The 12,750-nt window shown below is 42.8% G+C and overlaps 1 protein-coding gene across 1 annotated transcript; it reads left to right on the top strand.

Annotated features, from left to right (window-relative positions):
• The first annotated feature begins 4,621 nt into the window (after positions 1-4,621).
• On the top strand, positions 4,622-12,305 carry PNN (pinin, desmosome associated protein). The gene is made up of 9 exons (XM_011965629.1): positions 4,622-4,831; positions 5,508-5,579; positions 5,960-6,028; positions 6,834-6,906; positions 7,014-7,108; positions 7,262-7,337; positions 8,516-8,671; positions 8,749-8,887; positions 9,866-12,305. The coding sequence occupies exons 1-9, from the start codon at positions 4,719-4,721 to the stop codon at positions 11,224-11,226; spliced, it is 2,154 nt and encodes a 717-aa protein (XP_011821019.1). The 5' UTR covers positions 4,622-4,718; the 3' UTR covers positions 11,227-12,305.
• Positions 12,306-12,750: the final 445 nt, after the last annotated feature.

Here is a 12,750-nt window from a genome sequence, read left to right as displayed (position 1 = left end):
CAATTCCTATTGAATTAAGCCCGGGTATACAAAAAGAATTAGAGCCATTTTGACCACCAGGAATTTTCCTGTTAGTGGAGTGCAACGGACAAGGGAAGTGGAGCAAGCGAAAAACAAGATACACTTGAACCGGAAAATACAGACTAATCAGAGGATTAGGTGAAAAGTGCTACAGAATTCAGAAAAGCGATGTCACTGCAGGATGGAGTTCCTAATCATTTACAGCAGTGTGAGACAACTGTAGGAATTGTCTCACTGCATATGCAAATAAATATACATGCTACATCATAGTATGTACATCTTAAATTTAGCAAATTCAACATTAAGCATGTTGCTTAGCCTGTGATTAGTTCTTTCCTTGGTAATTCACAAAACAAATTTTTTTCCCCAATTATCCCAGTTGTTTTCCCCCAAATTAACATTTTGGGTTTTCTCAAATTGTTAACAATAACTTCTCAACTTTTCATGCCTGAGCTGGGCGCCGTGGCTCATGCCTGTACATTCCAGCACTTTGGGAGGCCGAGGCCTGGGGAGGATCACGAGGTCATGAGTTTGAGAGCAGCCTGGCCAACATAGTGAAATCGCGTCTCTACTAAAAATACAAAAATTAGCCGGGCTTGGGGGCAGGTGCCTGTAATCCCAGCTACTCGGGAGGCTGAGGCGGGAGAATCACTTGAACCCGGGAGGCGGAGGTTGCAGTAAGCAGAGACTGTGCCACTACACTCCAGCCTGGGCGACACAGCAAGACTTCATCTCAAAAAACAAAACACACACACACACACACAAACTCTTCATGCCCTTTCACAGGAATTTAAGATCATGTTCCAAAATTTTAATTGTGGTAGGTTTTTTTTAAAAACACGTCCCTTCTAATATTTGAATCAGTTTATTCCATTCATCACATAAATCCAGTATAAAACTTCCACTTAAGCCTTTGAAAACACTAAATTGTCTAATTTTGAGGAGTATTTTGCAACAGTAATCTTAATTTTTCCAGCACTAAATTTTCCCTTATGTGAAATCAGGTCCTTTATGTGTAGATTACATTCTTGCCCTCATCACTACCACCAAGAAAAAGGTGTCCAAGTTCACCACACAAGTCAAAAAGTAAGTAATTGGCCAATTTGTCAAGGTTGACTTCTCCAACCACAATAACGTGAGGCTTTTAAAGTATGTTTTTGGATAGAAAGGAAACTGATATTTAATGAGGACCCACTAACTATTGAACACAACATCCTACTGATCCTTCTTCATAAAGTTAAATTGCCAAGGCTCCTAGGAATAGATCCTATGGAAGCAAGGAGAGAGAGAGAGAGAGTGTGTGTGTGTGCGTGTGTGTGTCACAGAGACAGTTTTGCTCTTATTGCCCAGGCTGGAGTGCAATGGCACCATCTCAGCTAACTGCAACCCCCACCTCCCAGGTTTAAGTGATTCTCCTGCCTCAGCCTCCCAAGTAGCTGGGATTACAGGCATGCACCACCACGCCCAGCTAATTTTGTATTTATAGTAGAGACGGGGTTTCTCCCTGTTGGTCAGGCTGGTCTCAAACTCCCGACCTCAGGTGATCCGCCCTCCTTGGCCTCTCAAACTGCTGGGATTACAGGTGTGAGCCACTGTGGCCGGCTGTGTGTGTTTTGTTTTGTTTGAGGCAGAGTCTCACTGTTGCCCAGGCCAGAGTGCAGTGGCAAGATCTTGGCTCACTGCATGCAACCTCCAGCTCCCGGGCTCAAGCAATTCTGCCTCAGCCTCCCAAGCAGCTAAGACTACAGGCGCTTGCCACCATGCAGGACTAATTTTGTATTTTTAGTAGAGACAGGGTTTCATCATGTTGGCCAGGCTCGTCTCAAACTCCCAACCTCAAGTGATCCGTCCACCAAGACCTCCCAAAATCCTGGGATTACCAGTCCAACCATACATGGAAATATTCTTACACTTGCTGAATAGGCTCTACTATTATCACACTCTCATGCCTCAGGTACTGCCTAAGGTTGAACACAGATCTGTAATAAGATCAATAAGGCTAAGCATGCTCACAATCAGAATTAAATAATTGTCAATCTTCTTCCCTGTTATTCATCTCTACATTTTTTTCCTTCTATAGTACTTTCTGCTTTCTAACATGCTATACAATTTATTTATTTATTTACTTATTTATTTATTTTTGAGACAGAGTCTCACTCTGCTGCCCAGGCTGGAGTGTAGTGGCACAATCTCGGCTCACTGCAACCTTCACCTTCCAGGTTCAAGCCATTCTCCTGCCTCAGCCTCCCGAGTAGCTGGGACTACAGGTGTGTGCCACCACACCCAACTAATTTTGTATTTTCAGTAGAGACGGGGTTTTGTCATGTTGGCCAGGCTGGTCTTGAGCTCCTGACCTCAGATGATCAACCCACCTCGGCCTCCCAAAGTGCTGGGATTACAGGTGCGAGCCACCATGCCCAGCCAATGTACTTATGTTTATAATCTGTATCCACAATTCCTCCCGTGAAGGTTTTTCAGAGATAACTTTTTTTTTAGAGACGCGTCATGCTCTGTAGCCCAGGCTAGAATGCAGTGGTGTGATGACAGCTCACCGCAGTCTCAAACTCCTGGACTCAAACAATCATCCCGCCTTAGCCTCCCCAGTACAATTTTTTAAATTTTTATTTTGAGAGACAGGATTCTTGCTATGTTGCCCAGGCTGGTCTTAACTCCTGGGCTATAGCGATCCTCCCACCTCAGTCTCCGAAGTATCTGGGATTACAGGCACAATCCACTGGACCTGCTCAGATATCTTTATTGTACACTGGTATACCCAAGTGCCTAGAATAGCACCTGGCACATAGTGGGCACTCAGTAAGTATTTGTTGAACTAATGAATGATCATTGCTCTTCTGGAAGCCTACAAAATCCACAGAAGCAGGAATCACAACTATCTTGTTCTAGGCTTTATTTTCAAACCCTAGCTTACTGCTGATACACAATGGAAGCTCTAAAAGATGACTGGATTAAAGTGGTAGCTTGAGTTAATTAATACACCGGGCCCACTAATGCTTTGTACAAGGAAGATAGATGCCTGGCTGAGATTATTTATAGCATTGTTTCTGTGGGAAAGTGTTTTGGTTTTTTTGTTTGTTTGGGACACAGTCTCACTCTGTCACACAGGCTAGAGTGCAGTCGTGCAATCTCGGCTCACTGCAACCTCCTCATCCAGGGCTCAAGCTATCCTCCTGACTCAGCCTCCCGAGTAGCTGGGATTACAGGTGTGCACCACCACTCCCGTCTAATTTTTGCATTTTTAGTAAAGGCGGGGTTTCAACATGTTGGCCAGGCTGGTCTCCAGCTCCTGGCCTCAAGTTATCCACCTGCCTCGGCCTCCCAAAATGCTGGGATTACGGACATGAGTCACTGTGCCTGGCCTGTGAAAAAAATGTTTTCTGAGCTTCCATTTGTGTATATATATATTTATAGAACAAAACTGGTTCCCACATTGGCAGTGCAGGTAGGGCAGAACCAGAAGCAGGACAACACACACAGACACCACTAACAATAGGGCCGCTCCCTTAGGCCTGGTCTTAACCAGCTCTAGGCCAGGTGAAGAGGCTAACTCAACCATGACTGCCTGTCTGTCTCGCCATTGCTTTCTTTTCTCTAGTATAGATGCTCAGGGTTTAATCAGAGACTGATTCTCAACTGGCGCGACCAAGGGACAGTTATATTATCTCCAGTCTCAATTTCCTTATCAGTAATAACAGGCATTTTTATCCACACTTTTAGTTTGTGAGGAATAAGGCATGTAGAGGGTTTCACAGAGGGTCGGGAACAAGATCAACCCCTAACCAATGTTAGCCATTATGATTAATGACTTTTCCTAGTTTTTATTTTTGTCTTCCTTCTGCTCACTTTAGCCTAATCAGGGTGGGCGTGGTGACTCAAGCCTGTAATCCCAGCACTCTGGGAGGTAGAGGCGGGCGGATCACCTGAGGTCAGGAGTTCGAGACCAGCCTGCCCAACATGGTGGAATCCGGTCTCTAATAATACAAAAATTAGCCAGGCGTGTTGGCAAGCGCCTGTAGTCCCAGGTACTCGGGAGACTGAGGCAGGAGAATCGCTTGAACCCGGGAGGCGGAGGTTGCAGTGAGCCGAGATGGTGTCACTGCACTCCAGCCTGGGGGACAGAGCGAGACTCCGTATGGGAAAAAAAAAAAAATTAACCTAATAGAGGAAAGCACGCGCCCACCCCCTCTCTGAGCATGCGCACCAACAGAATAGCCGCGCCCTTTTCTAATTAAACCATTAACCAAGGTGAGGGTAAGGAAGAAAAGGAGGCTTGGCTAAGTCCCACCCTGATGTGATCAGGTTAAAACTGTGTAAGGCACATTACATCATAGGTTAAAAGGCCTGGAAAACTCCGCGCTCTCCTTGCCAGAACTGCAGGCTCGCGGGCCAAGTCTCTGAGAACTCAGGGATTGTGAAACCCGCCCCGGCTCTGCGCTAGCAGCGGGATCCAGGCACCCGCAGCTAATTGGGGAGGGAGGTGACTGCCTGGCTGACTTTTCATTGGCCCAGAGTCACAAAGGCTGCAGGTTCTTCCCCCTTCCGGTCGCTGAGTGGTTGAGGCCGGAAAACAACGCTCATCGTCATTGGCTGAGCCCGGCTGTCAGTCCTTTCGCGTCTCGGCGGCGCGCCACAGCCCGGCGCGGCCTGTAAAGCAGTCTGAGGCCTGCTGCAGGGAGAAGATGGCGGTCGCTGTGAGAACTTTGCAGGAACAGCTAGAAAAGGCCAAAGAGAGCCTTAAGAACGTGGATGAGAATATTCGCAAGCTCACCGGGCGGGATCCGAATGACGTGAGGTAAGGGCTTAACGGGAACTCGGAGCTCGGAGAGGCAGCCCTCTGGTCGGGGTGAATTGGGGGCGGGGAGGGCGGCCAGCCTTCAGAAGGCTGGAACCTCGAGGCCTGTTCGCGGGGCGGCGGGTAAAACCATATTCTCGCCGAGGTGGAGAAGCCCCAGGCCCCCATCGTAGAGCGCTGGTCTCAGGTTCCTGAGAAAGGAGAGCGAGTCCTGGGTACGCCGGCATGGTTTCTCAGGCCTGTGAGAAGACCCAGACTACTGATTCCCGCCCTCGGCCCTGCAGGCCCGGAACTGCAGCACAAAGCCCCTTCCCGCTCTGACGGGCACCCGGCCCAGGGCTGGCCCCGAGACCCTGCCGGGACGCCACCAGGCGCTTCACCCCAACCTCTTGCCCACGTGCAGCTTCCTCGGGGATGGCGGGATGGGGACCTGATTCAGGCTTTTCAATGTGTGGGGGCATCGAGGTGATTATAATTTCTGTGATACAGGTCCTGGAGAAACGAGGAAGTTAAATGAAATAGTACGTCCTGTCCTGTTTCAGACACTTGGGTTTATTTGAAACTATCTTTTTGGAACTTTTGCGATTTTCTCCTTGTGATCCATATCTCTGAAAGTAATTGGTGCAACTATGTGTGTCTGCATATGATCTTGCACTGATTTGTAAATCTCTTACAGGCCCATCCAAGCCAGATTGCTGGCCCTTTCTGGTCCTGGTGGAGGTAGAGGACGTGGTAGTTTATTACTGAGGTAAGATTTCCTTTGGACTTTACTCATGCTGAAACTACTGGTACTTTACTTATAAATATATTGGCTTGCACAAAACCTGTGATAAAATCGATAACCCAGTGTTTGTTGTCTTTGTTTAATGCTTGTGATAGACTAGGTTTCCGTATAAATACAGTTATCCTGAAAAACTGGAGGTCGAAGAATATATTAAGTGTACCAATTTTGAGTGAACTTAATTCTTATAGTTTAAAGTAACACTAAAAGCATTTTGGGAATGAATGCCCATTTAAGGCTACTTTAGTTGGAAAGGTTTTTAAAATTTCAACCATATTCTCTTGTCAAATGGAAATACCGTTTATCTTGTATTTCATGTGCTTTATGTTGAACATTTTAAATTTCAGGCGTGGATTCTCAGATAGTGGAGGAGGACCCCCAGCCAAACAGAGAGACCTTGAAGGGGCAGTCAGTAGGTAGGTCTATAAAAAGATTCCTGAAGTCTTCTTTAGTTTCTGATGTACGACACAAATACAAATATTTATTAATAATAATGCTGTTTGAGCAATATTACAATTGAGTAGTGTGCCACTTCCCCGCCCCCACAAGTTCTCTTGGTATTTGATTGAACTGAGTCAGTTCTCTCAAAACACAGTTCTGCACTCACGATAACCCACAGTTTATCAAAATAAAGGTCAAGTGAAGAGTAAATTTGGAAAAATTGTCAATTAGTACCATTTTTTTCTGACTTGTAATTGAAATACTTAACCAGTTTGAAATACTTAGAAAATACAGGAGAGCAAAGTTAGTTTGGGTGTTAGTTCACATGTTGTATTTTTTCTCTGCTGGAGGAAAGAATAAAATGGAATGGAGACTTGATAGAACAAAGCTTTTGGAAATGAGTCCTAGAAAGAGAGGGCATTTGCCTTTGGTGTGCAGTTACATAAATACCTCTGGTCATTTAAATTAATTTCTGGCCAGGCACAGTGGCTTATCCCTGTAATCCCAGCACTTTGGGAAGCCAAGGCCAGCAGATCACTTGAGCCCAGGAGTTCCAGACCAGCCTAGGTACATGGTGAAATCACATCCCTACAAAAAGTACAAAAAAGTTACCCAGGCATGCTGGCTCACGCCTGTAGTCCCAGCTTGGGAGGATGAGGCAAGAGAATCACTTGAACCTGGGAGGTCGAGGCTGCAGTGAACTGTGGTGGCACCACTGCACTTCAGCCTGGATGGTATAGTGAAACACTGTCTCAAAAAAAGTAATTTTGTCTATGACAGGCTGGGCGGGGAGCGTCGGACCAGAAGAGAATCACGCCAGGAAAGCGACCCAGAGGATGATGATGTTAAAAAGGTATTGAGATTGAAGGAACTTAAACGAATGTAGTACCTTCACTTTACTACATTTGAAAGCACACCACTCATATGCTAGTTAATTACTGAGATTTTCTTTTTCTGCAGCCAGCATTGCAGTCTTCAGTTGTAGCTACCTCCAAAGAGCGCACGCGTAGAGACCTTATCCAGGATCAAAATATGGATGAAAAGGGAAAGCAAAGGTATTTCCCTGGGGGAAAAAAACTCTTGTGAAATAATACAGTTATAAGGAAAATTAGGGGATTGTTCGAGTGTCCTGTAGTGTTTCTTAGAAAGTGATGGGTTTAAATGAAATGGATCCTGTTGACAGTAAATTTTCTTATTCTGTTCTTTAGGAACCGGCGAATATTTGGCTTGTTGATGGGTACCCTTCAAAAATTTAAACAAGAATCCACTGTTGCTACTGAAAGGGTATTTATCCAAGTTTTGTTTTGCATCATGTATTTAAGTTATCAAAGTAGTGGATTAATTTTTTTTTTAAGCCTTAAAGCTGTTTTAAGACTTAATTGTAAACCTAAAATAAAGCCAAATGAAAACTTGGTTTAACTTTCTATAGAACAGCCTTACTTAAACATTGTGTTGCAATATAACAGTTGTTGATATCATCGCTAATAGCCTTGAAATTTAGGTATGTGGGAAAAAAAGCCTCAGTCTCCATTTCATTAAAGACAAATTGCAGTCAGTACCAAGTGCTAAGTTCTAATTAGTTGGTATCCTGAATTGAAAATGTGAAGTGGCCGGGTGCAGTGGCTCATGCCTGTAATCCCAGCACTTTGGGAGGCTGAGGCGGGTGGATCACCTGAGGTCAGGAGTTAGAGACCAGCCTGGCCAACATAGTGAAACCATGTCTCTAGTAAAAATACGAAATTTAGCCGCGTGTGGTGGCATGCACCTGTAATCTCAGCTATTTGGGAGGCGGAGGCAGGAGAATCACTTAAACCCTGGAGATGAGGTTGCAGTGAGCCAAGATCGCGCCATTGCACTCCAGCCTGGGCAACAGGCGCAAAACTCCCATCTCAAAAAAAGAAAAAATGTGACACATTTGCAGATACTTTTTTTTTTTTGGGGGGGGGGTAGAGATGGGGTTTCATCAAGTTGCCCAGGCTGGACTGAGCTCAAAGCAATCCATCCACCTCAGCCTCCCAGAGTGCTGGGATGACAGGTGTGAGCCACCATGCCTGGCCTGCAGATACCTTTACATAGTAAAAAAAAAAAAAAAAATTTGAATCGGAGTTTGGCTCTTCTTGCCCATGCTGGAGTGCAGTGGCGTGATCTCAGCTCCCTGCAGCCTCCGCCTCCGGGGTTCAAGTGATTCTCCTGCTTCAGCCTCCCAAGTAGCTGGGATTATAGGTGGGCATGACCATGCCCACTAATATTTTTGTGTTTTTAGTAGAGATGGTGTTTCACCATGTTGGTCAGGCTGGTCTCAAACTCCTGACTTCAGATGATCTACCTACCTCTGATGTTTCACATAATTAGTATGTGTAATAACTTTTTATTATAATTGAACTGAAATCATATATACCTTGTGTGTATTTCTTGTAACTATTTCAACACATAAGTATTAAAGCAGGCTACTTAACTTTTAGCAAAAGCGGCGCCAGGAAATTGAACAAAAACTTGAAGTTCAGGCAGAAGAAGAAAGAAAGCAGGTTGAAAATGAAAGGAGAGAACTGTTTGAAGAGAGGCGTGCTAAACAGACAGAACTGCGGCTTTTGGAACAGAAAGTTGAGCTTGCGCAGCTGGTGAGTGGTAATTTGGAATTCTAAGATTGGTAATCCTTTATGTTTACAAAAGCACTGACCTTTTACCTTTTCTTTAGCAAGAAGAATGGAATGAACATAATGCCAAAATAATTAAATATATAAGAACTAAGACAAAGCCCCATTTGTTTTATATTCCTGGAAGAATGTGTCCAGCTACCCAAAAATTAATAGAAGAGTCACAGAGAAAAATGAATGGTAAGTGTGTGAAGAGGTCCATTGAATTGTTCATAGCGGGTAAGGTAGTATGTTCATACGCACAAGTTTGTTTTCTAAAATACTTATGATTCAGTGATTGGTTTGCTGTGTTTGGTTTTTTAAAAAATACAAGATACAAGATATTCTAGGCCGGGCGCTGTGGTTCACGCCTGTAATCCCAGCACTTTGGAAGGCCAAAGCAGGCCAATCACGAGGTCAGGAGATCGAGACCATCCTGGTTAACACAGTGAAACCCCGTCTCTAGTCTCTACTAAAAATACAAAAAAAAAATTAGCTGGGCATGGTGGTAGAAGCCTGTAATTCTAGCTACTTGGCAGGCTGAGGCAGGAGAATCACTTGAACCTGGGAGGCAGAAGTTGCAGTGAGCCAAGATCGCGCCACTGAACCTCCAGCCTGGGCAACAGATCTAGACTCCGTCTCAAAAAAAGAAAAAAGATACATTCTGAGGTGCTGGTGAGTTTGTAGTATAGGAATATTTGTGTCATGGAGTTTAATGTGAAAATTATAGACAGTGCTTATGCATCTGTATTCCTTAAGCATTTGTGTATAATTTTTTTTTTTGCATGCTACTCTTATTCTGATAAAATGCTAAGAAGACAAATGTGAAAACCAACAGTTTCTAGATGGAACACACATGGAAGGATAGACACTGCTAAGATGATGATTTGTCTCTTTGGGATCAGAAAAATTAATACATAAAGATTAATCTGTTTTATCAGTTAGAAAATGTCTAGTTCTGTCTGCCACTAATTTCTAGTATGTAGATTTCCCATGGATCTTTGCTTTTATAATTTTATGTCAGTTTGTGATTACTTAATTGCCATAGTAGTATTTTGTCATAACTCTACAAAAACAAATCCAGATGAAGCTTAATGACAATTTGTGACCAGTTGTAAAATTGTGGCTTTGAATTTTGTTAATCGGTAAATTTTACACATGTAAATTTTTATTCTTTAGCTTTATTTGAAGGTAGACGCATCGAATTTGCAGAACAAATAAATAAAATGGAGGCTAGGCCTAGAAGACAATCAATGAAGGAAAAAGAGCATCAGGTGGTGCGTAATGAAGAACAGAAGGCGGAACAAGAAGAGGGTAAGGTGGCTCAGCGAGAGGAAGAGTTGGAGGAGACAGGTAATCAGCACAATGATGTAGAAATAGAGGAAGCAGGAGAGGAAGAGGAAAAGGAAATAGCGATTGTTCATAGTGATGCAGAGAAAGAACAGGAGGAGGAAGAACAAAAACAGGAAATGGAGGTTAAGATGGAGGAGGAAACTGAGGTAAGGGAAAGTGAGAAGCAGCAGGATAGTCAGCCTGAAGAAGTTATGGATGTGCTAGAGATGGTTGAGAATGTCAAACATGTAATTGCTGACCAGGAGGTAATGGAAACTAATCGAGTTGAAAGTGTAGAGCCTTCAGAAAATGAAGCTAGCAAAGAATTGGAACCAGAAATGGAATTTGAAATTGAGCCAGATAAAGAATGTAAATCCCTTTCTCCTGGGAAAGAGAATGTCAGTGCTTTAGACATGGAAAAGGAGTCTGAGGAAAAAGAAGAAAAAGAATCTGAGCCCCAACCTGAGCCTGTGGCTCAGACTCAGCCTCAGCCTCAGCCCCAGCCTCAGCTTCAATCTCAGTCCCAACCAGTACTCCAGTCCCAGCCTCCCTCTCAGCCTGAGAATTTGTCATTAGCTGTTTTGCAGCCAACACCCCAAGTTACTCAGGAGCAAGGGCATTTACTACCTGAGAGGAAGGAGTTTCCTGTAGAGTCTGTAAAACTCACTGAGGTACCAGTAGAGCCAGTCTTGACAGTACATCCAGAGAGCAAGAGCAAAACCAAAACTAGGAGCAGAAGTAGAGGTCGAGCTAGAAATAAAACAAGCAAGAGTAGAAGTCGAAGCAGTAGCAGTAGTAGTTCTAGTAGCAGTTCAACCAGTAGCAGCAGTGGAAGTAGTTCTAGCAGTGGAAGTAGTAGCAGTCGTAGTAGTTCCAGTAGCAGCTCCAGTACAAGTGGCAGCAGCAGCAGAGATAGTAGCAGCAGCACTAGTAGTAGTAGTGAGAGTAGAAGTCGGAGTAGGGGCCGGGGACATAATAGAGATAGAAAGCACAGAAGGAGCGTGGATCGCAAGAGAAGGGATACTTCAGGACTAGAAAGAAGTCACAAATCTTCAAAAGGTGGTAGTAGTAGAGATACAAAAGGATCAAAGGATAAGAATTCCCGGTCTGACAGAAAGAGGTCTATATCAGAGAGTAGTCGATCAGGCAAAAGATCTTCAAGAAGTGAAAGAGACCGAAAATCAGACAGGAAAGACAAAAGGCGTTAATGGAAGAAGCCAGGCTTTCTTAGCCATTCTTTGCAGCAGAAGATTTCTTGATATAAAAGGATTACCTGTCCTTGTAAGGAGGATGCTGCCTTAAGAATTGCATGTTGTAAAAAATCTTTTTGGAAAATACAGACTGTTTGTTTACCAGACATTCTTGTACTTTTTGCATAATTTTGTAAGAGTTATTTATCAAAATTATGTGAGGTTCCAAAATATGTAAAAATGATAATAATAAAAAAAGATTAACATCCCTTGTCATCTTTTTTAAATATCCTATACTCTTCAGTAAGAATCTGTATATTTTAATAGGCAAATCTTTAAGTCTGTTCCCTTCTAATTCTGTATCATACATTGCTTTTGTAGAAATAAATGTGTGCTTATTTCATTATTTTTGGGATGTCCTCGTTGACACTTGTATAATAAATATCCTCTTTATCATTTTCAGCTTTTAACACTAGATACTGCACGTGATTAGAATGTTTTTGAAGGTTTCCTCGTTTTTATTTGCCTTGGACAATTTTGAATTGTCAGAGAGCTTTGCAGCTTTGAGGGGGAACAGTTCTCTTTAAAATCATTTGCTATTTTCTAATCTCCCTTGTTATTTTAATCTAAGCATTTTCCCCGTTTCTCATTTTAACCATATGTTTGGTAGATAACTTTAAACAGTATGATCTGGTTGGCATTTTCTTCCTGATCATGGGAGCGTCATTCTTTTGTCTTCATGGTTACTTGTGTGATATACATCTGTTAAAGAAAATCCACTTCTTTCTAGGGGAGGGAGGTAGAAAAGTACCTTTCAAACTTGGTTTTTGAGTTTGTGTCTTGTCTTAACTTTTGTGTTGGCTCTAACTGAAACATGCCGATATGTTTTCAACAATTTTGTTTAAGGAAGTATTGTATGGAAGTCCACAAAATGAAGGAAGTTCATCTAGGTTTTAATATGTAAGCAAGATAACACACAAGTGTACCAAGTTATTATTAACTTTGTTGTTTTACAAATTTGTATGAATTTGGAGTATCTGTTGCCCATTACTATACATGTGCAAATAAATGTGGCTTAGACTTGCGTGACTGCTTAAGACTAGTACTTGTATTAACTTTCTGATGCTTTATACAAGAGAGCACTTAAATTGCAAATGACCTTTTTTGAGTTTAACATTGTAGCTTTAGCCTTGACTTTGAATATTCATTATGCCTTCCCTTGATAAGTAAATGGTTACAGTGAAAATGTGAAGAAGCATCTCCAGTTAGTTTTTGTGTGTATATAACTCACTTGTGTAAGTGGATGTGTTAAAAGATCTTTTAAAAATCCTTTTATTTGAATAATAATTAAAACAGTAAATGCATAGAGCTTTGCAGAGCAATCTGTATCCGTGAGCCAGTTTCACCATTAGTATCTTCATCTGTGACTTATCCAGCAAAATGTTTCATTTCCTGTGTTCCCTGGCAGGAAAGAGGTTGGTAAATAGTGAATTAAAGGGGTGATCATAAAATTTAACCTGGTTAAAAAGCACCTTATTTGAT

The sequence above is a fragment of the Mandrillus leucophaeus genome, unplaced genomic scaffold (assembly GCF_000951045.1).
Source record: "Mandrillus leucophaeus isolate KB7577 unplaced genomic scaffold, Mleu.le_1.0 Scaffold730, whole genome shotgun sequence".
In the NCBI taxonomy this organism is placed as follows: Eukaryota; Metazoa; Chordata; class Mammalia; order Primates; family Cercopithecidae; genus Mandrillus; species Mandrillus leucophaeus.
Note: the sequence above shows the minus strand (reverse complement) of the source record. Positions and strands in the feature narration are given on the sequence as shown.